A 26,350-nucleotide genomic window follows, 5' to 3' on the forward strand; every position below is an offset into this window, starting at 1 on the left:
CAGCGATGAATCTGCAGATTTATTCCTCGTGGTTTGGCAGCGGGACAGCACGAGAATTAAAACGTGGAAGAGAAAAAAAACCAAACCAGGACCGGTGATGAGGCCTCGCGTAGCCGCGTGGATGTCGCGGTCAACCGCATGCCTCGCTCGTCAACCGCACACACTTAATCAAACACACCTCATCGACCACACACACACCTCGTCAACAACACACCCCCTCACTTTAACCGCACAACCCGTCCGCCTTCAATCGCACAGAACTCATCAATTACACAGAACTCATCAATTACACAGAACTCATCAATTACACACGCCTCATCCTCACGGCGTATGCTTTCAATCCGCACACGCTCCCCACCAACCACACGCTCCTCATCAACCAGACACACACACACGCACTTCATCAAACACACCTCATCGACCACACACACACCTCATCAACCAGACACACGCACGCGCACCTCTCATCACAAACAAACGCAGCACCGGAGAATCCGGAGCGCCGGCGTGAAACAAGCAGAGGGCCTCGTCGAGCCGTGGCGGGCTGGGACTGGCGCCGGGAGACGAGGGTGATGAGGGTCAAGACCGCGCACACGCACGTGCACACAAAGACAAAGATCCCCCATATAGATTTAACAGACTGTCGGGGCAAGTGCTGTTAGCGAGAAAATATTAAGGCAGGGAGGGCACACGAGGAGGTGGGTGGCCAGCACCACGCCCGGACGCCTTTGTCTCCCCAGTGGCGACGTTTTTACACGCCGCACCAGGTGCTCATTTGAGGCCGAGTCGACCTAGGGGAGGGCCCCATGACCGGTTCAGATAATCGTCACCGGTGTTGGCCCGTGAGTGGGAATTGAACTCGGGTCGCCGGGTTCGTAGCGCAGCGTGCCAAACGCTACACTACCCCTCCCCTTCACGCACACACGCACACACACACGCACACACACGCACACACACGCACACACACACGCACACACACGCACACACGCGCACACACGGAGTGCATGTGGAGAGTAAGGACGGCTCCTGCAGCAGACTTGTGTGGTCGTACGATCGTCAGCGGCCGAGCTGGGTGGAGCCGGGTCAAGGTGGAGCCGGGTCAAGGTGGAGCCGGGTCAAGGTGGAGCCGGGTCGAGGTGGAGCCGGGTCAAGGTGGAGCCGGGTGAAGGTGGAACCGAGTCAAGATGGAGCCGGGTGAAGGTGGAGCCGGGTCAAGGTGGAGCCGGGTCAAGGTGGAGCCGGGTCGAGGTGGAGCCGGGTCAAGATGGAGCCGGGTCAAGGTGGAGCTGGGTGAAGGTGGAGCCGGGTGAAGGTGGAGCCGGGTGAAGGTGGAGCCGGATCAAGGTGGAGCCGGGTGAAGGTGGAGCCGGGTGAAGGTGGAGCTGGGTCGAGGTGGAGCCGGGTCAAGGTGGAGCCGGGTCAAGGTGGAGCCGGGTGAAGGTGGAGCCGGGTCGAGGTGGAGCCGGGTGAAGGTGGAGCCGAGTGGAGGTGGAGCTGGGTGAAGGTGGAGCCGGGTCGAGGTGGAGCCGGGTCAAGGTGGAGCCGAGTGAAGGTGGAGCCGGGTGAAGGTGGAGCCGGGTCGAGGTGGAGTCGGGTCAAGGTGGAGTCGGGTCAAGGTGGAGCCGGGTAAAGGTGGAGCCGGGTCGAGGTGGAGCCGGGTCAAGGTGGAGCCGGGTCGAGGTGGAGCCGGGTGAAGGTGGAGCCGGGTCAAGGTGGAGCCGGGTCGAGGTGGAGCCGGGTGAAGTTGGAGCCGGGTCAAGGTGGAGCCGGGTCGAGGTGGAGCCGGGTCGAGGTGGAGCCGCTGCTAGTTGGCTGGGGGCCGGAAGGAATCCTTCTCCTGTCGGATAGCGCCCATGGTGGCAATGGGGTCACTCTTCCCTGCGTGCTGCTGCACCGTCGGCTCCCTGTTCCACACAGCGAGGATCACAAGTTTCCAGTTATGAGGAACGCTCGTGTCTGTCTGCGTGAGACCTATGACCACCACGTGCACCACAATGGGAACTCGGCTCTTACCTCACGCGCATGAAGGGGTTAAAGGTGAACTCATCGCCGATGCAGGAGGGCACAGTGGGCTCACCCCTCGCTTGACGCTCCTGCAGCCACGGTCAACACACAACGGTCAACTCACACGTCAACTAAGATGTGGTCAACTCACCGGCCCTCTGTTGTTATTGGGAGGGCGACTGCCTTCAACTGCTCAGTAGCAGCGTCCTTCACGAGCCTCCGCCACAAACACACCCACAAAAAACCGGAAAAGCCCTGGATAGCCTTAACAGACTGTTGTGGCAAGTGCTGTTAGCGAGCAGCACCGATGAAAGCTGGTGTTGGCCGTGAGCGGGATCGAACTTGGGTGGTTGGGCTCGTCGCGCAGCACGCTAACCGCGGCACTACCGCTCCCCACACAAACACACACGTACACACATACACACACACACGTACACAGACGTACACACACGTACACACACACACGTACACACACATACACAGACGTACACACACACACGTACGCACACACACGTACACACACACACACGTACACACACACAGACGTACACACACACACATACACTCTCCTCCAATACACAGGTTATCACCCTTGCGCTACCACACTCCTCTCCCGTGCCTCACTTGGCAGGGGGCTATTGGGTGGGCGGGCTGGGGGGTGGGGGGCTGGCGGGGGGGGGGGTGCTGGGTGAAGGAGGGGGGCGAGAGGAGACGCACCGTTGCCCAAGCCAGCTTCTCCAGCACTGCCGAGTTGCCGGGCTCCACGTGACGCGCAAACTTCAGGTTGTTCACCGTGTACTCGTGCCCGCAGTACACTCGCTGTGGTAAAACACACAAAAACAAAGGGCCCCCCCCGTGTAGCCTTAACAGACTGTAGGGGCAAGTGCGGTTAGCGAGCAATTATGAAGGCCGGCACGGCACACGAGGGGGTGCGTGGCAAACACCACGGCTGGCCGCCTTTGTCTCCCCAGTGGCGATGTTTACACACCGCACCAGGTACTCATTTGAGGCCGAGTCGACTTAGGGGAGACCCATGACCGGTACAGATAATCGATAATAATGGCCGTGAGCGGGAATCGAACTCGCCAGGTTCACGGCGCAGCGCGCGAACCGCTACACGACCACTCCCCACACAGACACAGGCGCACACGCACACACCCACGTACGCACGCACGCGCACGCGCGCCCCAGTCGATAGCAGAGAAAACCAGCGAGGCAGAGTTAATTTAAGCAGACTACTTGACTCGTGAGAGATTGCCAAATGCGTTCACTCGGAAGACGGAGGGCCCAATTGTAAAGATTTTTTTTGTTTTTCTCGTCGGAGCCCCCCCCCGCCCCCCCCCCCCCGAGGGCCGGAGCGTAGAGACGCGGAGAGATGAGAGGGGGACGCACCGACTCGGGGGGCAGGGCCCCCAACACCTCGACGAGCGCCGTGAACATCTCCCGAGGGGTCCCCTCGAAGAAGCGGCCGCAGCCCCCCACGAACAGCGTGTCTCCTGCCGCGGGGGGGCGGGGGGGGGGGGACAAATTAAGAGACAAAGACATCCCCCCACACCCCCCCCCCCCCCCACCGTATTGCCTTGAAAAAACTGTTGGGGACAAGCGCTGTTAGCGAGCACCGATGAAGGCCGTGGGCCGCACGGAGGCCGAGTCGACCTAGGGGAGGAGGCCCAGGACCGGTTCAGACAACAGTCACTGGTGATGGCCGCGAGCGGGAATCAAACCCGGTTTGCCGGGGTTCGTTACGCAGTGCGCCGCCAAACCATCGTGCCGCCACTCCCCAAACAATACGTACAAAGACGCCCGCGCGCACACGCACACCCTGGCGGGTTCTCATATATTCACTCCATCGTGCGTTGCTCCTGTTTATGACCTTTCTATCGTACGTGCACTATAAGGCCTTTGTGAGCCAGGTCTTCCCTCGAAGAGGGCGGGAGAGCTCAGAGTCTCAGCGGGCTCCCCCACTTGATCGTCAGCCGAGATTAACCCGCGGAAGAGTGGCGCGCTCGCACAACACGCGGGCAGCGAGATAAGGAGATGGGGCGGAGGCGAGGAGATAGCGGAGACGGGGAGACACAGAGAGACGACAGGTGGATGTGGAGACAGGGAGACAACAGGTGGATGTGGACACAGGGCGATGGGGAAACAGGTGGATGTGGAAACAGGGAGACACAGAGACAGAGAGACAGATGTCCACCTAGCCTGGTACGTGCACGCGAGTGAAAAAGTGGGGAGGCCCTCGACTACGACATTGAGCCGGGGGGGGGGGGGGGGGCTGCTCACGGAACAGGCGAGTGGAGGAGGGGGATTTGACTTGAAGACAACGAGCGAGGAGCGGGGATCACGGGGAAGCAGCACAAGTGTGCTGCTGCTGCTGCCGTTGCGAGGCTGCCCGCAGGACGGCGAGATGTTAGCGCCATCGCTTGGTATACAAGTCGATCCTGACCCTGACGCCTGTATTTTTGGAGTTTGCGTCTCTCTCCCGGTGGTCACGTGGGTTTTCTCCGGGTCATCCGGTTTTCTCCCTCCACATTGAGAATCAACGTCACGCGTTCGGAGTAATTTCGACGAGCGCTCGAAACTTCCACGCGGTAAGCCACTTGGTCGAGCTATCATTGGCGATGCCCAGCTCGCGTCTTGGATTAGAAAAAGAGCTAAATAGTTCACCTGCTGAAATAGAAACTAGTTTTTGAGTTGAGCAGTTTAGAATCCAAAGAGCGGAGTAGTGAGGCAGCACCGCCACCTCGCCGGAGGGTGACCCCCCCCCCCCGCCCCCCAGCCGTGTGGGGGGCGGGGGGGAGGGGGGAGTGACCCCCCCCACCCCCCAGCCGTGTGGGGGCGAGGGGGAGGGGGGGGGGTCAACCACACTTTACTTCAGCAGGCAACGGCGATTCGCGGTGCATTGGCGACGGGGGGAGGGGGGGTAGGGAGCTAGGCCCGGTTGGTGTATCCCTCGCCAACGACGTCATCCACGGGACGGGAACTGGAGTTGGGAGGTTGAGGCTCTTAGCGCGGTGCTCAGGAACCCAGCGGTATGTGACGTGCGCGTGCAGCCCTACATCTGCTAGATTCACACCACCGTCCAAGACAATTGCATTTGCAAAATGCTCAGGAGCAGCAGCAGCAGTGACTCTCTTTCAGAGTGAATCATCAGCGGTGATCTACGTATGTACGTATGGTCTGTTGAACGTCTTTCGCACCGTACGTAGCCAACCGTGCTAATCGAGATGCAGGCCCCGGCAGGAACCATCATCGCCGTCATCTGGAAAAATACGGAAGTGGGGCCAGAGGGCTCAAATTTCGGCCGGTTCTCTCCGCCTGCCCGTTGAAAGAACGCCGCGTAAACGGCCCTCCGAAAAATACACCAACACTCCCCGACGTTCTGAACCCAAACCTCAACGCCACCCTATAGCACACAACACACGCGGCTCAGAAAACCGCCCTCGGTGGATTTACATTTAAATGAGGAAGAGCCTCATCAAGAGCGCCTGAGCAGACGGCGAGTTTGTAGTTGCTCAGCGCACGCGCGCAGACACACACGAGAGCACGCGCGCGCGCACGCACGCTCTCAGCGGCCGAGTTGACCGGGGTGTGAGCGGCGGTCGCTTGCAGCGCTTTGTAAAACTTAAGTCGGACCGGCGCAATGTCATCGCTATTTGCCGAGGCACAGGGAAGCCGGGCAAGTGATGAAGTTCCCCGTGACGGACAGGGCAATTATTGATTGAGAACGAAAAAAGGGCGCGCCCACGGTATTAAATAAGATGCGGGGAGAACACCCCCCCCCCCCGAAGCTCGGGAGTTGAACACAAAAACGGAGAGAGGCAATTTTCGCATGAAAGTAACGGTTCATTAAACAAACGACGCGTGCTATGTGCGCGCGTCATGTTTGACGTTGATGTTAGACATGAGTAATGGGAGGAGGAGGGGGGGGGGGCGTGGGGGGTGGGGGGTGGTGGTCATATTGGAGATAAAACGAGCGTGGGAGTGACAGACAACACACGAGACGACATTTCACAACGGAGGAGCGGCGGCGGCGGCAGTGACAATCCGATGAGTGACGACGGATTCGTGGTCGTGATCCGGTTGGAGAAGTCGACAAAAGTCCAAGGGATGTCCCGTTCAAATGAGCGCTGAGGCAGTGCCGGTGCGCGTCTCCCATTCCACAGCCCTGAAAGCCCCGTGGTGGACAATTCCACCTTTCTACCGGTTCAGACAATCTTCACTGGGGCTGGCGAGTCTCTCCAGGGACGGATGTTGTTGTCGCTTTCAGCACCGTTCCGCACTTTTCTGTCCCGTTATTTAGAGTTCCGCTCGCCCCATTCGCCCGAACGTAATACTGGACCTGTCATTTGAAACGTCAACATCATCTTCATCATGATCATCACGATCTATCCAATGCTGGACAAAGGCCTCATTGAAGTGCTGAATCGATTAACATAGTAATTGCAATATTAGATTACGATTACTCTACATTCGGGTTGGCCAACCTTTGACAGACCCAAAACCAAAAAGTACCCACATTTGACTGCAAGTATTGTGGTTAACGTAAACATGATTCCTTGCAAAAGGTGTCAGTTTTGTTGCCAGAAAAAAAGGGGAAACCCCTATTAGTATATTTTGGTGCTGGCAAAGGAGGTCCCATGATGTGGCTGCTCACCGCGAGCTCTCATCACTCTGGCAGTGCGTTGTCTTGAACTGTGCGCCTTTTGGCGTCATCTGGTCGAACACCATATGAGACTAGGCTCTAAAGAAAGCTGTCTCTGGTGCGGACCAATCAGTTTCAAAGACAATGCATACATTATCAGAGTATTGTTTTTTGTTTGCATTTGACTGCAAGTATTGTGGTTCATGTAGACATGATTCCTTGCAAAAGGTGTCAGTTTTGTTGCCAGAAAAAAAGGGGAAACCCCTATTAGTATATTTTGGTGCTGGCAAAGGAGGTCCCATGATGTGGCTGCTCACCGCGAGCTCTCATCACTCTGGCAGTGCGTTGTCTTGAACTGTGCGCCTTTTGGCGTCATCTGGTCGAACACCATATGAGACTAGGCTCTAAAGAAAGCTGTCTCTGGTGCGGACCAATCAGTTTCAAAGACAATGCATACATTATCAGAGTATTGTTTTTTGTTTGCATTTGACTGCAAGTATTGTGGTTAATGTAAACATGATTCCTTGCAAAAGGTGTCAGTTTTGTTGCCAGAAAAAAAAGGGAAAACCTTATTAGTAAGTACCCACGAGTTCTGCAAAGAGCAAAGTGTTTCTATATAAAGTATATATATATCAAGTATATATATATAAAGTATATATATAAAGTATATATATATAAAGTGTATATATAAAGTATATATATAAAGTATATATATATAAAGTGTATATATACATTGACAGTTATCGGCACAGCACGGCAGACATTCATTATGCTTTGCTACAGCGATGGTGCGTTTCTACGTTATGCCCCTTCGACAGAGCAGCGTGCGGTGCATTCAAGAGCAGCGTGCGGCAACGGAAGATGCCAGTGGGCGACCGCTGCTGTACATAACAGCGTCCTCTGCAGACGATCAATCAGGCGGATTAATCGAGAGGTACCGTGGATGTGGCTGGCGTGCTGGGGTGGCCCGAAACGAATGCCTGGTGAAAATTGACGGACGAGTTGACTGCTTGGAGATAATAGACAGTTGCAGCTCCAGACACACGATGTAGTCTGTGGACGAATCGATTGCGAGAGACGAATCGATGTGTCGCGATAATACCTTGCGGGAGGCAGGGGGCGGGGGGGGGGGGGGTCCTGGGCCTTCACTGGTGAAGAGGGTAATGGGGGCGGAGGGCGGCGGGGGGGGGGGGGGGTAAAGCTCACCGGTGAAGAGAGCGGGGGGCTCCGTGCTCCCCTCCTGGGTCACGAAGTAGCAGATGTGGCCGGACGTGTGGCATGGGGTGAACAGACACCGCACGTTTAGCGAGCCAATCTGCACCGTAAACACACAAAGACAAGGATCCCCCGAATAGCCTCAACAGACTGTTGGGGCAAGAGGAGTTAGCGTGCAGCACCTACGAAGGCCGGCACTGCACACGAAGGGGGCGGGCGGCCAGCGCCACGCCCCGGCCACCTCTGTCTCCCTAGCGGCGATGTTCACACATCGCATCAGACACTCATTTGAGGCCGAGTCGATCTAGGGGAGGCCCAAGACCGGTTCAGATCATCTTCACCGGTGATGTCCGTGAGCGGGAATCGAACTCGGGTCGCCGGGTTCGTAGCGCGGCGCGCTAACCGCTGCAACTACTGCTCCCCTCCACACCGCAACACACGCACACAAACACAAAGATCCCCGACATAGCCTTCAACAGACTGTTTCGGGGGCAAGCGCTGTTGGCGAGCACCTTTGAAAGCCGCTGCACCACGGCTCCCACGCTCACACAGCGGGGGCCGTGGGGGGGGGGGGGGTGCTACAGGGGGTGAAGTATGGCATGCAGCGGGGTGTGACCCCCACCTGCAGCTCATCCCCGTGCTTGACGTGCGAGGTGAGCGCTCCGATTCGCTGGTCTCCCCCGACTACGGTCAGCCCCGGCTCCATGGCAACCAGCTTCTCATTACCGCCAGCGTGGTCCCTTCACACCACACACGCACGCACGCACACACACGCACGCACGCACGCACACACACACACAGGCACACATGCACGCACAGGCACACACACACACGCACGCACACACACACACGCACACAGGCACACACACAGGCACACACACACACGCACGCACACACACACACGCACACAGGCACACACACAGGCACACGCACGCGCGCACGCACACAGGTTACTCACCACGCACTCACCTCTCACTCACCACACTACCCGCACATTGCCCCACACTCCTCACTCACTCACAGCACCCTCAGCGGCACACACTCGCCCCACTAGCGCCACTACGCTCGCCACACACGTCCAGCACACACACTCACCGCACCCTCACCTTCCACCACACCTCGTCACCCGACGCTCACCCCCCCTTAACGCTAAAACCCATTAACCCCACGTTCCCTCCCTTCCTCACCTCCTCCTCCTTGTCCCCCTCGCTCACTCACCCCCTGCAAGGACCCCCGCAGCCCGTTACAAATCATCGACATTGTAATTGGCGAGTGGAGCGCCGCGCACACGGCGCATAGTAATTGTGTTGCGTGCTGCTGATTGTGTCTAAGCGTCGTGTTAATGGTGATGGGCATTGAGAGCAAACAGCATTAGCGGAGCTGCGCGCACGGCTGCGACTCGTGCCCTTGTGCAGCTTTGCGTGACGCGCATGCTAGCAGAGGTGTGCGCGCGCGCACGTGCAGCGCGTTTGTGTTACCGCGTGCGTGCGTGCCGAGTGGTAGTGCAACGGCCAGCGCGCTGCGCGACACAACCCGGCAAGCCGCGTTCGATTCCTAGTTCAAGGCCAACACCGGTGACAGTTATTCGAACCGGTCCTGGGCCTCCCCGAGGTCGACTCAGCCTCAAATGAGTAGCTGGTGCGATGTGTAAACATCGCCACTGGGAAAACAAAGGTGGCCGGGCGTGGTGCTGTCCACCCATCCCTTTGTGTCGCGTGCCGGCCTTAATGGGTGCTCGCTAACAGTACTTGCAGTCTGCTAAAGGCTTTGTTGTGTCACTGTGTATGTGTGTGTGTGAGAATCACTATGTGTGTGTCTTTGTGCTGTCTTTTCTTGGATTTTCTGTTTGCACTTAGTCACATATTCACTTTAAGATGTTTTTTGTTCATGTTTTTGTTTTTGTTTGTTGCGGTTGCACCCGATTCAAGAGCCGAATGGCTCACAGGGCTATACCTAATAAATGAACTTGAAACTTGTGTGCAGGGTGTGTGTGTATTGCAGAGTATGTGTGTGTGTGCAGTGTATTCGATGTAAACAACACAACCACCCGACACATACTCTCCACCCAGCACTCTGCGTGTGTGCCATGTGTGGCGAGTGTGACGAGCGGAGTGTGGTATCACCAGTGATGATGAGTGGTGAGCACAGTAGTGAGCTCCACACCCTCCTCCCGAGCAGCCGCAATAATCTGCACACGCACAAACGACAACAATTCCCCGTATAGCCTCGACGAACTGTTGGGGCAAGTGCTGTTAGCGAGCACCTATGAAGTCCAACATGGCACACGAGGGGGTGGGTGGCCAGCCCAGCCGCATGTGTCTCCGTAATAGTGGCGGTTTACCTGCCGTGTGAGGTACTCATTTGAGGCTGAGTCGACCTAGGGGAGGAGGCCCAGGACCGGTTAGATAATCGTCACTGGTGTTGGTCGTGAGTGGGAACCGAACTCGGGTCGCCGGGTTCGTAGCACAGCACAGCGCAGCGCGCTACCACACACGCACACGCACGCACTGTATGCATGTATCATTACCAAGACAAATATTCCCCGTATAGCCTTACAACTGGAGGGGGAAAGTGCCCGTAGCGAACACCTGTGGAGGCTGGCATGGCACACGAAGGGGTGGGCAACACCATAGCCAGCCACCATTGCCGCCCCCAGTGCTGATGTTTCTCCACCGCACCAGGTACTCATTCATGGGTTAAATATGCCTCAGTCAGGGCCTTGACTCGTCTCAATGCTACTTTTTAATTCTCACCTTCATATTGATCTCAGCCGCAAGGTACCTCTCTGACTCCACGAAGAACCTCAATGAGCCCACGAAATGAAATCTCCCCACCAGATCAAAGAAAAAGGAACTCCCTCCTGTTCATACACGAGATTGTATTTAAATCAAAGATTATATCTGAAGGGTATATATTACTTTCCATATCGTCCAGATTGATAGCGTTAAAGTGACTGCTTTTAAATTGCAAACTTTTTCCTCAAGGAGTTTGAAATGAAATAATAATTTTAAATTCTGAACTATTTCTTCTTCACCAGGTATGGCCCACTGAGCTGTACAGCTCTTTCTCAGAAGCGACCACAAATTTGCCACAAATGAAAGCTCAACGAAGTGGCTCGTATCACGTGGACATTTATAGCAGCCACATACTCACGTTGATTCTAAACGTGGAGGGAAAAAGCGGAAAACCCGGAGAACAATCCACGCGACCGCGGGGAGATAGACACGCAAACTCCAAATATACAGGTGTCAAGGTCGAACCCACGACCTCCTGCATACCAGACGAGGCAATTCACATCTTGCCACGCGGCTCCCTGAATTGCATCAACCACTACCGCGATCACCGGCAGTTGCAGCGTGGATTTGACCCCCCAAAAATCACGACCCAAAATCACGACCGCCCCCAAATTTGACCCCTGACCCCTGACCTTGTCGGGCTCGACGGGGTCGACGGCGGCAGCCCGCTGCGTGCGCTCGTCCACCAGGAGGTACATGAAGTTGTCCTGCAGCGCGGGGACGAGGCGCACCCTCATGGCTCCGTGGCTCGTCGATCCGCTCCGACGGGGAGAACGATCCACTCTGACGCACCGACACGGCAGCTCCTGGCTCGAGCGGGGCGAGGGGGGGGGGGAGAGAAGCGTCACACTCTGCCAGACACGGAGAGAGGGGAGAGAGAGTAATACGAGTAACGGATACAATGTTCAGAAACACGCGTTGAGATTATTTGGCTGCTATGAATGTTCCACGTGATAAGCCACTTCGTTCAGCTACCATTTGTGGCCAGGTCGCTTCTGAAAAATGTTATAGCTCAGTGGCCTTTACCTGGTAAAATAAAAAGTTTAGTTATTTTTGTTATTGTTTTGTGATTACCGTTCCTATACTTTACACTCGTAGCGTGTTTTCGTATTGGTTGTTGTTGTAACTTTCCGACCTTCCCCCTATTGGGCATTTGTAAAGAAGAGCTTCATAGCTCATCGGATTCCTGCAGTATAGATAAACATTCTGGTTCTAAACTATCACTCTCTGCCAGGGAGGGAGATATACCGAGTAATGCACACACTTACTCTCCACCAGGGAGAGGGTAGGTAATAGGAGTAATCCACACTCTTACTCTCTACCAGGCATTGCTATAATACGAGTAATGCACACACTTACTCTCCACCAGGGAGAGGGTAGGTAATAGGAGTAATCCACACTCTTACTCTCTACCAGGCATTGCTATAATACGAGTAATGCACACACTTACTCTCTACCAGGAAGAGGGTAGGTAATAGGAGTAATCCACACTCTTACTCTCTACCAGGGAGAGGGTAGGTAATAGGAGTAATACACACTCTTACTCTCTACCAGGCATTGCTATAATACGAGTAATACACACACTTACTCTCTACCAGGGAGAGGATAATAGGAGTAATCCACACTCTTACTCTCTACCAGGGAGGGAGTAATGCAAGTAATTCATACGCTCTCACTCTCTACCAGGCATTGCTATAATACGAGTAATGCACGCATCGTCAGGGCGATAGTAATACTAGTAATCAAAGATCCCCCGTGTAGCCTTAACAGACTGTAGGGGCAAGTGCTGTTAGCGAGCACCTATGAAGGCCGGAACGGTACACGAGGGGGTGGGTGGCCAGCACCACGCCCGACCGCCTTTGTCTCCCCAGTGGCGATGTTTACACACCGCACCAGGTACTCATTTGAGGCTGAGTCGACCTAGGGGAGGCCCGGGGACGGTTCAGATAATCGTCACTGGTGTTGGCCGTGAGCGGGAATCGAACCTATGTCGCCGGGTTCATAGCGCAGCGCGCTAACCACTACACTATCGCTCCCCACTACTAGTAATGCACACACTGGCACCCTCTACCAGGGTGAGAGTAATGAGTAAGACACAGTCACTCTCTACCAGGAAGAGTGCAATTCAAGTATTGCACTCTCTCTCACTTTCTACACGAGAGAGAATAATACACACTCTCCCTCGCCCAGGGAGAGGGAAAGAATCGCTCGTTTGTATGGAGTATTGTAAGTAAACTCTCTAACAGGGAGACGGTAATATTATCTCTCTCTTTAATATCCTCTTCGAGATACAATGAACATACACTCACTTTCCTAGGCAAACACCACTCTCTTCTCCCATAAAAGACGTCCAGGAACATACACAGTAAAACGCTGTCCCAGAAAGAGATAATAACGCTCTTCGAAATAAAAACACTCACTCTCCCAAACAGAAACATACGTACGTCTTGTTGAACTTCCTTCGCGCCGTACGTGACCAAGCGTGCTAATTGGAGGTGCGGGGCGAGGCCAACAATCGAAATACGAAAAGCAGTTCTATACACTCTCCTAAAGTAAAACACTTACTCCACCAGAAGAAAAATTCACTCTCCCATAGTAAAACATTAACTTTCAGAGAGAAACACTCTCATCATAAAACACTCGCTCCCCGAGAGAGAACACTCTCCCATCGTAAAACACTCACTCTCCCAGAGATTAACACTCTACTATAGTAAAACACTCGCTCCCCGAGAGAGAACACTCTCCCATCGTAAAACACTCGCTCTCCCAGAGAGTGGCACTCTACCATAGTAAAACACTCGCTCTCCCAGAGAGTAACACTCTACCATAGTAAAACACTCACTCTCCCATTGAGAAAGAAACACTCTCCCACCGTAAGAATCACAACACTCCCTTAGCATTGAGGCAGCAACAAAACGCACTCCGCCAAGGTAGAATAACAAAATTACTCCCCCATGGGATGTAAAAAACAAACACTCCCACGCGTGCCGTTAAACACACGATCCCCGCCCCTCTCGGGGGAGAGTAAAAACACTCACGTGGCGCCACTCCCCTCTCCTCCCCGCACTAAATCACACACTCGCACTGACAGCAAATAACAGGTCTTCAACGGGGGGGGGGGGGGGGGTGACGTTAAGCTACCCGCGGAGAGCGTGGGAGGCCGGGTAGCGAAGAGAGGGGAGAGCGGAGGAGATGGTAGGTGGTGGTGGTGGGGGGAGGCAGGCGCTGTGTAATTAGAGCGAGGCCCCTTTATTTCCCCGCGTGCGCACGCTCCGATAACGAGTCGCATCGCCCATTAACTCGACGCGTTGGGCCGGCAAAAGGGCTCTCTGTGTGTGTGGATGGAGGTGGTGTGGTGGTGGGGGGGGGGGGAGCGTGTGGTGAGTGAGGTGTGCGGGGCAATGTGGGGGGTGGGGGGAAGCAGACTCAATTATAATTGCTGATATAATTATACACGTAAACTTCGGTGCGCGGACAAACGCGCATACGTTAATGGACACTGCACGGGAGTCGGTGGTGGTGGTCACGTGGCCAACAACAATGCCTAGAAGCCAGTGAGTGCCAGATAATAGCCATGACCATCATCATCATCACAAATAAGCTCGGTAAATAACAATGAGCTCTGTAAATAAGGACGCGCACGACCCGCGATGCCAAACAGTGTGTATATTGTTGGAATGTCGGTAATGTGAATAATGAAAATGCTTACACAACAACAAAATCGTCTCCCCATTGCCGTTGGTTATTTACTTATTCATTACTTATTTATCCAGGCGAGGCAAACTGAATTCGAGGACTCTTTTTTTCAGGAGGGTCCTGCATTGGGGCTTTTATTTAAGACGTTTTCGGCGAATAAATGACGGGTGTTCATGAAAGTCTAACGAAGCCGGAGCACCCGGAGAAAACCTTCAAGTGCGAAGGGTACAGAACCATACAGATGAAAGCAGATGGCGATTAGTGGCGATTAGTGCACTTGCTGTACTGCCTCTCTCCTGGTGAGCCGGAGTATGGCACCTTGAAGGGAGTTTCACACCTGTGCGATCTGCCAACCCTCACCCCTCCACAGTGCTGAATTACAGGTGTGCCAGCCAGCCAATGAACCCAATGTCAGCCGTAGTCGGGAATCGAACTCTGGTCTCAGATTTCTAGCACAGTGGCCTAACCACTGTGACATTCTCGATTTGAAGCTTTCGTGACTGCAGGAATCCATACTCTTTGGTGCTTTCGGTAAAGTCACGTGGGTAGAAAAAATAATAATAGATCACGACGTTTCGATCGCAACACAAACAGTCGTCCTCAGGCGGAAAACATAATCCAGCAGTTCTACTGCTGGATTATTTTGTTGATCACTAAATTCACCCAAACCACATCAGCCCATCTCTTCTCTCGCCTGTGGTGCACCCGTTCAGCCCCCTCTATCCGACCAAACAGAAGCTGATTTGGGCATGCGGTGGCTGGGCATGCGGGCTACATGACCCAGCCATCGCAGCCTCGCCTGCCAGAGGAGCTTCACTAATGGGACTGTGCGCCGATATTTCAAGGAGCCGTGAGCTCGTCACACAATCCAGCCTTGGAAAGCCCACAATGGATCGTAGGCAGGCCAGCATGAATGGTTCAAGCAAGCTCAGGTGTTCTTGTAAAGGGGTACATGTTTCACAAGCATAAAGAAAGGGTCTAACTGTGGCTGATAAGACGCAGAGCTTTGTGTGGAGTGACAGGCCAGGCAGCTTCCACACAGCGCTTGCGCAGAAGCGGACGCAATGCATGGGGCCAGATAAGCCCAACGGCAGCAGTAGGAGGGGCTGCTAGATTTCCGTGCAGCCCATGGGCTTGTAATTACCAGCATGCTGTTCCCACGTTGGCACATCCGCGCAACATCTTGAGTGCACGCTGGGTCCAGGCAAGAACATCTGCTCAGACTCTTTAAGTGGCAGAACAGCAAATGAGAGCCCATGTCCTTGACACAAGGACCTGCTATGGAGTTAATCTGCTTGTCTCATGGAAGATGTGCTTGGCCCTTCTCCCACTGTGGTGGAGCCCGTCCGCCTAGGCAGGACCCCCATTCAGACCCACAAGAGCCTGGTCTCGACTATCGCTGGTGAGAGTTGCAAGCGTCGCTTGCAGCTGCGGGTTGGAACCGAGTCATCCCCTTCATCCCTGATACTGGAGGGGGGGGGGAGCAGGAGAAACGGGGGGGGGGGGTCAGTGGGGGAACAGGGTGAGCAAAGGAATACTGGGAATAGGAACGGGGGGGAGGGGGGGCAGGGAGTGTAGGAGGAACAAGGGGAGGGGAGCAGGATTGGGGAGCCCAGAGGGAGCAGGAGGAGGGACACAGGGAGAAGGGCAGCAGGAGGGACATGGAGATCTGGGGGCCCAGAGGGAGCAGGAGGAGGAACACAGGGAGAAGGGCAGCAGGAGGGACATGGAGATCTGGGGGCCCAGAGGGAGCAGGAGGGACACAGGGAGAAGGGCAGCAGGAGGGACATGGAGATCTGGGAGCCCAGAGGGAGCAGGAGGAGGAACACAGGGAGAAGGGCAGCAGGAGGGACATGGAGATCTGGGAGCCCAGAGGGAGCAGGAGGAGGGACACAGGGAGAAGGGCAGCAGGAGGGACATGGAGATCTGGGAGCCCAGAGGGAGCAGGAGGAGGGACACAGGGAGAAGGGCAGCAGGAGGGACATGGAGATCTGGGAGCCCAGAGGGAGCAGGAGGAGGGACACAGGGAGAAGGGCAGCAGGAGGGACATGGAGATCTGGGAGCCCAGAGGGAGCAGGAGGAGGGACACAGCGAGAAGGGCAGTGGGAGGAACGTGGACATCAGGGAATGCAGCAGGAGCAAGAGGAGTGGGGAGGGGGGGGGGTAGATGGGACAGGGGGGCATTAGGGGGAGCAGAGGGAGAAGGGGCAGGAGGGGAATCGAAGGAAAAGGGGAATCAGAGGCCACAGGGGGAGCAGAGGGAGCAGGGCAATCAGAGAGAGTGGGGGGAGCAGGGGTAACTTGGGGAGCAGAGGAATTAGAGGGAGCAGTGGGAGTAGGGGGGGGGCAGAGGGAGTAGGGGGGGGGGGCAGAGGGAGTAGGGGGGGGGGCAGAGGGAGTAGGGCAATCAGAGAGAGTGGGGGGAGCAGGGGTAACTTGGGGAGCAGAGGAATTAGAGGGAGCAGAGGGAATAGGGGGGCAGAGGGAGTAGAGGGGCAGAGGGAATGGGGGGGGGCAGAGGGAGTAGGGGGGGCAGAGGGAATAGGGGGGGGGGCAGAGGGAATAGGGGGGGCAGAGGGAATAGGGGGGGCAGAGGGAGTAGGGGGGGGGGCAGAGGGAGTAGGGGGGGGGGCAGAGTAGGGGGAGCTGAGGAATTAGAGGGAGCAGAAGGAGTGGGGGGGGGGGGCAGAGGGAGTAGGGGGAGCAGAGGGAATAGGGGGGGGCAGAGGGAGTAGGGGGGGGCAGAGGGAGTAGGGGGAGCAGAGGGAATAGGGGGGGGGCAGAGGGAATAGGGGGGGGGCAGAGGGAGTAGGGGGAGCTGAGGGAGCACGGGGACTGGGAGGGTCGCCTTGGGAGCAGGTGAGGCACACCAGGAACTGCGTTAATTGCTCAAGGTGGGGCTCTTAATTGGTCGCAGTGGAGTTTAGTTAATTACGCGACGCGAGGCATGCGGCACTGGAGGGGTCAGCTAATTACCCTTGATGGGGGTCGCTTAATTGCGCACGCAGGGGTTTAACTGGTGCAGCGCCGCGGGAGGGCGGGGCGGGGGGGGGCGTCGTAATGGCGCAAGTTTGGGCCCCTTTAATTGGTCACGGGGTCCCTTAATTGCGCAGCGGCGGGGTTCAGTTAATTGCGCGAGGAGGGCCCGGAGGGGGGAGGGGGGGTGCCGCGCGTGGCTCCACCGCTCCGATAGCGCCCCCCGGTGCTCAGAGCGAGTGGCGGCGGACGAAGACGCGTTGGGGGGAGGGGAGATGTGGGGTGGGGGGGATGTGGGGTGGGGATGGTGGGGGGGATGTGGGGGGGATGTGGGGTGGGGATGGTGGGGGGGATGTGGGGGGTAGGGGGGATGTGGGGGGTAGTGTGTTAGGGGATGTGGGAGGGGGGATGAGGGGGGATGTGGGAGGGGGGATGCGGGAGGGGGGATGTGGGGGGTGTGGGGGGAGTGCGGGGGGGGAGAAGATTGGAGGGGGGAAGATTGGAGGGGGGGGAAAAGTGGAGGGGGGGGAGGATGTGGAGGGGGGGATGATTTGGAGGGGGGGATGATTTGGAGGGGGGGGTGTGGAGGGGGAGGATGTGGAGGGGGAGGGAGAAGTGCAAGGGGGGGGAAATGTGGAGGGGGGGAGATGTGGGGGGAGGGGGGGGGGAGACGGGAGGGGGGGAAGACGGGGGGGGGGGGGAGACGGGAGGGGGAGACGGTGGTGATGTAAATGTGCGCACAGCAGGGCGATTTATGGCGACGCAACCCAAACGATGGACCATTGTAGTTAACCCATTGAGGCACGCAGACATACATAGAGACCCACAGAGACTCATAGATATACATCCTAGACAAGCCACAGGAGTGTGATTGTGGCCACGCAACCTTCAACTATGCACCACGTAGTTGAACCACTGCGAGTGTGTGCTCCTTGAAAGGAGTAGGAATGGCAAAACGACACAAACTCTCTCTCTCTCCTGACACCCTTGCCATCGGGCTTCAGCAGACATCTCACAAACCTATCGCTGCCATATCCAGGAAAAGAATCGTGGATGAGGTTCGCTAACAGCACATGCATGGTGGCTCAAACAGCCTGCAAAGGCGTTATACGGGGTTCTTTAACTCTGTAATGGGGTTATGGCGTGCGTGCCTTTCAGAGGTGCTCGTTAATATAATTTACCCCCAATAGCCTGTAAAAATGCACTCGCCTGTAAATGTTATACAGGGGGTTCTTAGTTTCTTAAAGCATTATATGATGTGTTTCTGGCTTTAATAGGTACTCGCTAACAACACTTTTCCTAAGAGCCTGTGAATGGGAGATATATGCATGTGTCCGTATGCGTCGGAACGCACGTCTGTGTGTTTGTCTCTGTGCTCGTGTTTGTCTATGCGAGTCTCTCTACGTTTCTGTCTGTGTCTGGAGTGTGCATGGCTGTGTGGGGTGAGTGTTGGTGTTCCTAAGTCGGTGTACATGTGTGTATATTTCTCTGTGTGTGTGTGTCTGCGTGTATATGGCACAGTAGGGGGGAGGGCACAGTCGTCTCAGTCAGTCGACCCGTGGCACCTGCTGGGTCTGCCCCGTGACCTCCTGCCAGCGGGCGTTCGACACTTCACGTGGCCTCAAGGTGCACATGGCCTGGCACAGGCGTCGTGGTGACGTCACCGCCACTTAGTGGCGAATGGCGGTTGTTGTTGTTGTATCAGAATCTGTATTAAACATGTGTATATTTATAAATGGTTATGAGTGTATATGGCTGTATTAGTGTATCAGAGTCTGTATTAAACATGTGTATAATTATAAATGTTTATGAGGGTATGTGGCTGTATTAGTGTCTCACAATCTGTATTAAACATGTGTATATTTATAAATGTGCCTGAGTGTATGTGGCTGTATTAAGTGTCTCTAATGTGTATATTTATCTATGTCCGAGCGAGTGTGCCCGTCTTCGTGTATCCGTGTGTGTGTACACGCGAGGCACGACGATAAATCATCCTCCTACTGCTCCCGGGGGAGTCACTCCAGCGCTCCTGTATCTCTCTCCCCACGGGGGGAGACTCAATCTTCGCCATTGACCCCGACAGGGTCAATCGCAGCAGTGATGTCTCTGCCCCCCCCACCACCTCCTGAGGCTTCTGTAGGCGGGGGGGGGGGGGGCTCGGTGAGAGGGGTCAGAGTCCATCACTCATTAAACCCGACTGGCGGACTAGCCACACCTCAACAATCACTTGTGCAACCGAAATCGATCTCGAAATCCCGTGCGACTGCTTTGTCCACATCCGAGCGAGTGGCTGTGCAACGGAAAATTCAGTGGCGCACGTTCAGAGGTCGCAACCGGGTACCCGATACCTGTACCCTACCCGATACCCGGCTACCCGTACCCGGCCAGGTACGGGTACGGGTAGACGTTTGCGACCCTGGTGCGGCCGGGTACGGGTACGGGTAAGGAATCAAAACCCGTTTGTGACCTCTGGCGCACGTTCAGGAACGTAGCGGCCCGATGGCCGTTACCCAAAAAACGATCAGACGCGTCGCTACAAATCGCCCAAGCGAATCGATACTTGAAAGTAGTCCCGTCCCCCTCTGCAACCGATTGCAAGGACGTCCACAACATGACGTCCACAGAGGTGTGCGGACCCGGCTAAAGATCATCAGCGAGTTGAAGACGCGCTGGAAAAATTCCCTACGTGGCGTCCTGTAACCAATCACTGTCACAACCATCATCGGCAATGGTCACTCCCCCTCACTGCTGGATTAAGGCAATCCCAAGCCGTCACCATCACTCACTGTTCTGTGATGTAATAATCCACTCCGCACCGACAAACGAGCAGATTTCGTCGCTCCATCTTCACGGTGGACGTAACCAATTGAAAGGCTGGCACTTGAGCTTTTTTTCACCGATGTTAAAAGTAATTATTAATAAGTAGATTTGTCAATCCATTGCTCGACGAAGGCCTGCCCATGCTGCGTTGGTCACGGGGGATTATTTGACCGTACTTCACCACGCTGGACAGTACAGATTGATGCACGGGGGGTGGTGGGTCGGCCTGGTTCAGACATCACTCGCCATCCACGCTAGCCGTGGCTGGGAATCGAACTCGGCTCGCCGGGCTCGTCGTACAATGCACGAACCACCGCCACCGCCTTCCCACGCAAGCCAACGATGAATTTGACAAATCTGCATCCCGCTGACAAGAAACGATGCTTTAGCTATGCCACGATTAACATCCACTTTCTATCTCGTCCCTTGTGTTAGCTCGCCCTTCAGGGGGTCAGTCACTATCTGGTGAGAAACGAGGCCCAAGCATTCATCATTGGAGCTGGCCAAAAAATGCCCAACACGAGGACCACTTGAAACGAAACCTTGGGATTCGGTTCCAAGTCTTTCCCGGGTGAAATAAAGAACGTTTATAGAGCTTCATTTTCCAAGGCCGAATTGTCGTGCCCTTGAATCCTGACAGTTCATCAAATCGCCAGTGTGGTGGGGTTGGGGGGGGGGAAGGGGGTGGGGCGATTTGGGGTGAGGGCCGTATGCAAGTGAAGAAATTTCATACAACATATACAAATCATATGAAACAATCAATTCTCTCAAGCACGATAGTCAGGCTAAGAATTGATTTAATCCATGAAAGAATCGATACATGCCCCACTACTAAAAACCAGCTGGTGAATGTTCATACCGCATCCTCCCGATTGTAAGACGCACTTATCACCCACGCACCCCTCTCCCTGGGTAGGTGTACGTATGCACGAGGCCAAATTTTGTAAACTCTATTTTATATTTAATTTTTCAAGGTAACTTTTGACACTAGGGAATAGGTTTTCGGTGCACCGTGCCTTATTTTCACGCAGAATCTTAAACAATCCAGGGAATTCCGTATAAATCCTCAAAAATAATAAATTATAATTTTGCAACACATAATGGACGGTAAGCGACTATTTCAATCCACGAATCAATACATGCACCGATAAATTATAACTTTTTTGCGCGTATTAATCATTATCGTTATGTTTCTTGACCCAGGAAAAGCCTTACCGAGTCTCAGGGCTCTTTTTCAGGAGGGGTCGCAGTCCAAATGCGATGATTGCTACGTGTATTTCAACTGAGTAATTTGCAGGGGGGTGAGCTTTCAAATTTGTCGAATTTGTACCATGACGCCAGAAACACAATGGCCTACCAGCCGCTTCCAATGACGACCACGATATCTCAAAGCGTCTACTGTGATGCAGACGGCATGTAGTCAGAGTTAGAAGTTCATTTCCCGAGAAAAGCTCACCGTGCTCAGAAGCTGTTTTTCAAGGGCAACTCGGGGCACCAGATAACATCATCACATTCTATAATTACAGATAAAAAAAATTGCAATTATTATGTAAAACGGCATTCGCACGTAAACGTTGGTAATTTTAATCGAGTAATTTTAAATGCGGATAGAGGTGAAACTAGGTGGTTCCAGAACACGCTCGCGCAGCGTTAACCGGGGCGGCCTCTGCATTCGAACCGTGAACATCTGGGCCAATATAAAAAAAAAAGTATAAGGCTTCAGCGAGGATGATGCAGGGGGACTGGGATGATTTTAAATCCCCAGTCTGGTGGCGGAAGCAGCCGCCTCGCGGCTCAGGGCCACAAATTGCGGGGCCATGACACGGAGCGCGCTGCCACCTTAGGTGGCTACCGCGTTAGTGCCGCCAATTTCATTATACGACCAATAAAAGTGAAATATCACGCACGAACACTTCCAAATGAGTAGCTTGTCAGTATTATATTACACTTTAGTAGCAGTTTTTTTTAACAACCATGTTGGAATGGTCTTGCCAGCTCGCTCGGCACTGATGAGTGGAATTTCTGGTCGAGGCTCAGAGTATGACCTGTAGATTACACCGGGGGTAGTCGCGGTGTAATGCTTCACTTTGCGAGATTAAATTTCACGATGTGACGATTATCGTGCTATAAGTTTATGTTACTTTTGTCATTTGTATTTTAACATTTTCATGGACTTGATGTTGTGCTTTGATGTACCTCCGGTACATATTCCAATCATCGCAATAAAAAAATTAGTCAAGCTTATAAATATGTAAGTTGTTAGTTATGAATTGCTCAGGTGAACGATAGGAATGATGTCATATAACTTATCAAGCCGTCCATTACTCCAACCCCACAGAACCAAATCCTACAGACTCCCAACACAGTCCCCAACCCCAAAGACCCCAACCCCACAGACCCTTCAGAGTCCAACACGGCGGGTGAAGCGTAGTATCGACAAGGCTTGATTATTGCAACTCATTACTTTACGGGACGTTTGTCAAAAACATTACCAAGCTGCAGCGTGTACAACATTTTGTGTCACGTGTCGTGCCGGGTACTGCAAGATCCCAACGTGTCTGTCCGGTGCTCGCTCAGCTCCATTGGCTTCCAGTTGCTGAACGAATACATGAAATGGTCGCACTCATTACACACAAAGTGCTTGCCACAAATGAACCACAATACCTTGCTGATCTAGTCAAGGGGCATAAACCACCACGCGAACTCTGGTCATCCTCGCAGAAACTTTTGGCGAGCCATCGAACAAAGATCGTGCACATTCAGATGTGCTTCTGCGGTCATCTGGAAACCTCTTCCTCCCGATATTAGAACGCCACTGGAGGTATGCACTTTTAAATCTAGACTGAAATCGAATTTCCTTAGAACAGTTTTTTGTGTTTAGTTTATCCTTCCCTCGCACCTCCGATGAGCAAGGTTGGCTACGTATGGTGCGAAGTAAGTTCAACATACATACAAAGAACCCAAACCCAGACCGCACATTCAGATCCCAACCCCACAGACCCTACCCAATGCAACAGACTCCATCCCCACAGATCTCAGCTCCACAAATCCCACAGATTTCAGTGGAAGTGAAGGTCTTGGGCCGGGAGCAAGAGTGGGATTCCACTTCCGTATGGGATAAACACCCAATTCACTGGATTATAAGACACTCTGGAAGGTAAGATTGACCCTAAGCCTGTGCCTGGTGTCAATAAAGTTAGAACAAATATTGTTACCCATTCACACACGCATGCCCTACCGGATAACACGCACCCCAACTCTTTATTTATCCAGGAAAGTCTAACCGAGTCTCAAGACTCTTTTTTTCAGGATGGTCCTGCCACATTGCGGCCATGTGTAGCCGTGAGTTCCAAAACCGAGAGTCTGGCTTCACGCGCGAGGAAACCGATGAACCCCGGAGGAAACAACACCGCGCGTTAAATGTGCACGTGGTTCACGCTCAAAAGCTCAGCACGAGACAGATTCAGGACTCCTTGCCCGTGTTGCCATCCACTGGCCACGTCGCAGGCCGAGCCGCCTACAACAATGAATACGCCTGGCTCGACGGCGAAGGCAGTCTCCCATTTCCTGCTTCGCTGCTGACGTGGCAGGGCCCTGCTCAGGGGAGAGATTTGGTCAAAGTTGGACTCAAAGTTGGACTCGTCGGGGTCATCTAAAGGGGCTCTGCGGAATAAAGTGACGTGACTTGGGGGTCACCTCGCAACCCCCACGGGGTCATCTCCCAACCCCCACGTGGTGCACCTCACAGCCCCCATCACCCGGGGTTTGCGAGATGCCCCCCAGCAGGTGATGAGAACCCCTTGCAGCATTTGAGGGCGAGCGTTGTGGTTGTCAAGAGCGCGATCTCCCTGACCCTGACCCCCCCTCCACGAATCACGGGCTGATCCCGAAATAATGACAAACCCTTTTGTCGTGTTGCGTTTTGGGACGTTAATTAATATTTCACTTGGGGATATTTAATAAGTAAAGAAAATGAAGTTACAGTAAACCACCACGATTAAACTAAGGTTCAAATGACCCCTTGGCAACCCCGTCAAAAAAAAAACTTTGGTCAAATACTCGAGACTGGACTCTAGATTGGACTCTACAGACTGTTGTACTCTCGACTGGACTCGACTCCACTCTTATTCTTAGGTGTTTTCGGTAAAGTCACGTAGGTAAAAAATTAATAAAAGTAAAATAAAAATCACGACGTTTCGGAGGCAACACAAGCTTCCGTCTTCAGGTGGAACCGTCACAGCACGATAGCTGTATCAAGTGATATCAACTTGATACAGCAATCGTGCTGTGACGGTTCCACCTGAAGACGGAAGCTTGTGTTGCCTCCGAAACGTCGTGATTTTTATTTTACTTTTATTAATTTTTTACCTACGTGACTTTACCGAAAAAACCTAAGAATATGAATCCTTGCAGTCACGAAAGCTTCAAATCTAGAATCTACTCCACTCTGTCCTCTTGTACTCGAGACTGGACGAGGGCTCCCTCTAGTGGAGGCCCTAGCGCCACGGGCAGGCGGTTCACTTCAGAGGGCCGCAATTCACTTCCTTCACCGCCACCACCACCACCAACTCGTGTGATGTTGTGCGACTTGACCTGGCGTCGTTAGACGGGAAGGAGAGAAGGGGGGGGCTCGCCCCCCCGATCCCGACCCTACTACTGTAGGACCACACACAACCCAGGGCAGCCAAAAGGGCCTCCCCCCCCCCATCTCTCCCAGCGCGGCCCCCTGCCCGGCCACCGCACGGGCCACGTACCGCGGGCAGGGCCCCGCGCCGCGGGCAGCGCGGGGAGCGGCCGAGAGGAGAGGCGAGTCAGAGGGGGCAGCAGCAGCGGCAGCAGCGGCAGCCTCATCCTGGGCCGCGTGCAGCCTCCGCCAAGAGCCCTCTCACTCACCTGCACGAGGTAAGCGTCACGCCGCGTTGTTGCGTGGTGACGTCACCGCGCGTTGTGCGTGGTGACGTCACAGCGCGTTGTGCGTGGTGACGTCACCGCGCGTTGTGCGTGGTGACGTCACAGCGCGTTGTGCGTGGTGACGTCACAGCGCGTTGTGCGTGGTGACGTCACCGCGCCTGTAAACGTGTGCGCGTTGGCGTCACCAACACATCATGGGACTCGTACTCTTAGGTTTTTTCGGTAAAGTCACGTAGGAAAAAATAAATAATAATAGAAATAAAATAATCAATCACGACGTTTCGGAGGCAACACAAGTATCCGTCATCAGGTGGGACCGTCACAGCTCAATTTTACTGTATCAAGTGAGGCAAAATTGATACAGTAAATTTGGCTGTGACGGTCCCACCTGATGACGGAGACTTGTGTTGCCTGCGAAACGTCGTGATTTTTTATTTTATTTCTATTATTATTTCTATTATTTTCTTATTTATTTTTACCTACGTGACTTTACCGAAAAAATCTAAGAGTATGAATCCTTGCAGCCACGAAAGCTTCAAATCTACATCATGGGACCTCCTTTGGCAGTGTCAAAATAAAAGAATAGGTTTCCCCTTTTTTCTGGCCAACAAAACAGGTGTTAAATATTGATTTGAAGCTTTCGTGACTGCAGGAATCCACACTCTTTGGTTCTTTCGCTAAAGTCACGTAGGTAGAAAATTAATAGATCACGACGTTTCGATCGCAACACAAGCAATCGTCATCAGGTGGGACAACCACAGCAATATGGAAACAACTGCTGTAGTATTCATACTCTTAGGTTTTTTCGGTAAAGTCACGTAGGTAAAAAGAAAAATAAATAATAAATTTATAGAAATAAATTTTTTTTATTTTTTTTATTTTATTTCCATTATTTTATAATTTATTTAATTTTTACCTACGTGACTTTACCGAAAAAACCTAAGAGTATGAATCCTTGCAGTCACGAAAGCTTCAAATCTAGAATGCTGTAGTGTTACCACCACAGTAACCGCATGCGTGATGACGTCACACTGTAGCAGGCACTGGCGGCGTCGTACTCTGTGCGATGACGTTCCCCGCGTGATGATGTCACGCGCACGGCGGCGGTGCGCGTGACATGACGTAATTCGACGTGCGGTTATTCCGTCACGAGATAACCATCGTGCGTGGCTACGTCATCGCGAGGGTCTTTCACGTTATAAAATTATTAGGAGCTTGTGTTGCAGTGTTTAATACGAGGCGAAAGCGATCGCGCTGTTGCGTAACGCGTGGAAACGCGGCTGAGGTT

The 26,350-nt window shown here is 53.8% G+C and overlaps 1 protein-coding gene across 3 annotated transcripts; it reads right to left on the reverse strand.

Annotated features, from left to right (window-relative positions):
• HAGH (hydroxyacylglutathione hydrolase) lies at positions 1-25,132 on the reverse strand. 3 transcript variants are annotated; one of them, XM_078594759.1, is made up of 10 exons: positions 25,045-25,092; positions 22,644-22,747; positions 11,292-11,465; positions 9,988-10,052; positions 8,487-8,604; positions 7,856-7,964; positions 3,397-3,500; positions 2,722-2,823; positions 2,014-2,093; positions 1-1,904 (listed from the first exon to the last, which is right to left on the reverse strand). In XM_078594759.1, the coding sequence occupies exons 3-10, from the start codon at positions 11,394-11,396 to the stop codon at positions 1,805-1,807; spliced, it is 783 nt and encodes a 260-aa protein (XP_078450885.1). In that variant the 5' UTR covers positions 11,397-11,465; positions 22,644-22,747; positions 25,045-25,092; the 3' UTR covers positions 1-1,804. The 3 variants fall into 3 exon arrangements, with proteins under 3 accessions (XP_078450885.1, XP_078450883.1, XP_078450884.1); XM_078594757.1 differs by lacking the exon at positions 22,644-22,747 and having other exon boundaries at positions 25,045-25,132; XM_078594758.1 differs by lacking the exons at positions 22,644-22,747; positions 25,045-25,092 and adding an exon at positions 24,906-25,038.
• Positions 25,133-26,350: the final 1,218 nt, after the last annotated feature.

The sequence above is a fragment of the Lampetra planeri genome, chromosome 5, assembly GCF_965212315.1.
Source record: "Lampetra planeri chromosome 5, kcLamPlan1.2.h2, whole genome shotgun sequence".
NCBI lineage: Eukaryota > Metazoa > Chordata > Hyperoartia > Petromyzontiformes > Petromyzontidae > Lampetra > Lampetra planeri.

Excerpts from the sequence above, each read along its gene's own strand:
- HAGH (XM_078594757.1), bottom strand. The coding sequence starts at position 11,396 with ATGAGGGTGCGCCTCGTCCCCGCGCTGCAGGACAACTTCATGTACCTC. Across the intron at positions 8,605-9,987 it reads CTCACCACTCATCATCACTG|GGACCACGCTGGCGGTAATG; the intron begins GTGATACCACAC and ends TGTGGTGTGAAG. Across the intron at positions 2,094-2,721 it reads AGAAGCTGGCTTGGGCAACG|GAGCGTCAAGCGAGGGGTGA; the intron begins GTGCGTCTCCTC and ends CCGTGGCTGCAG.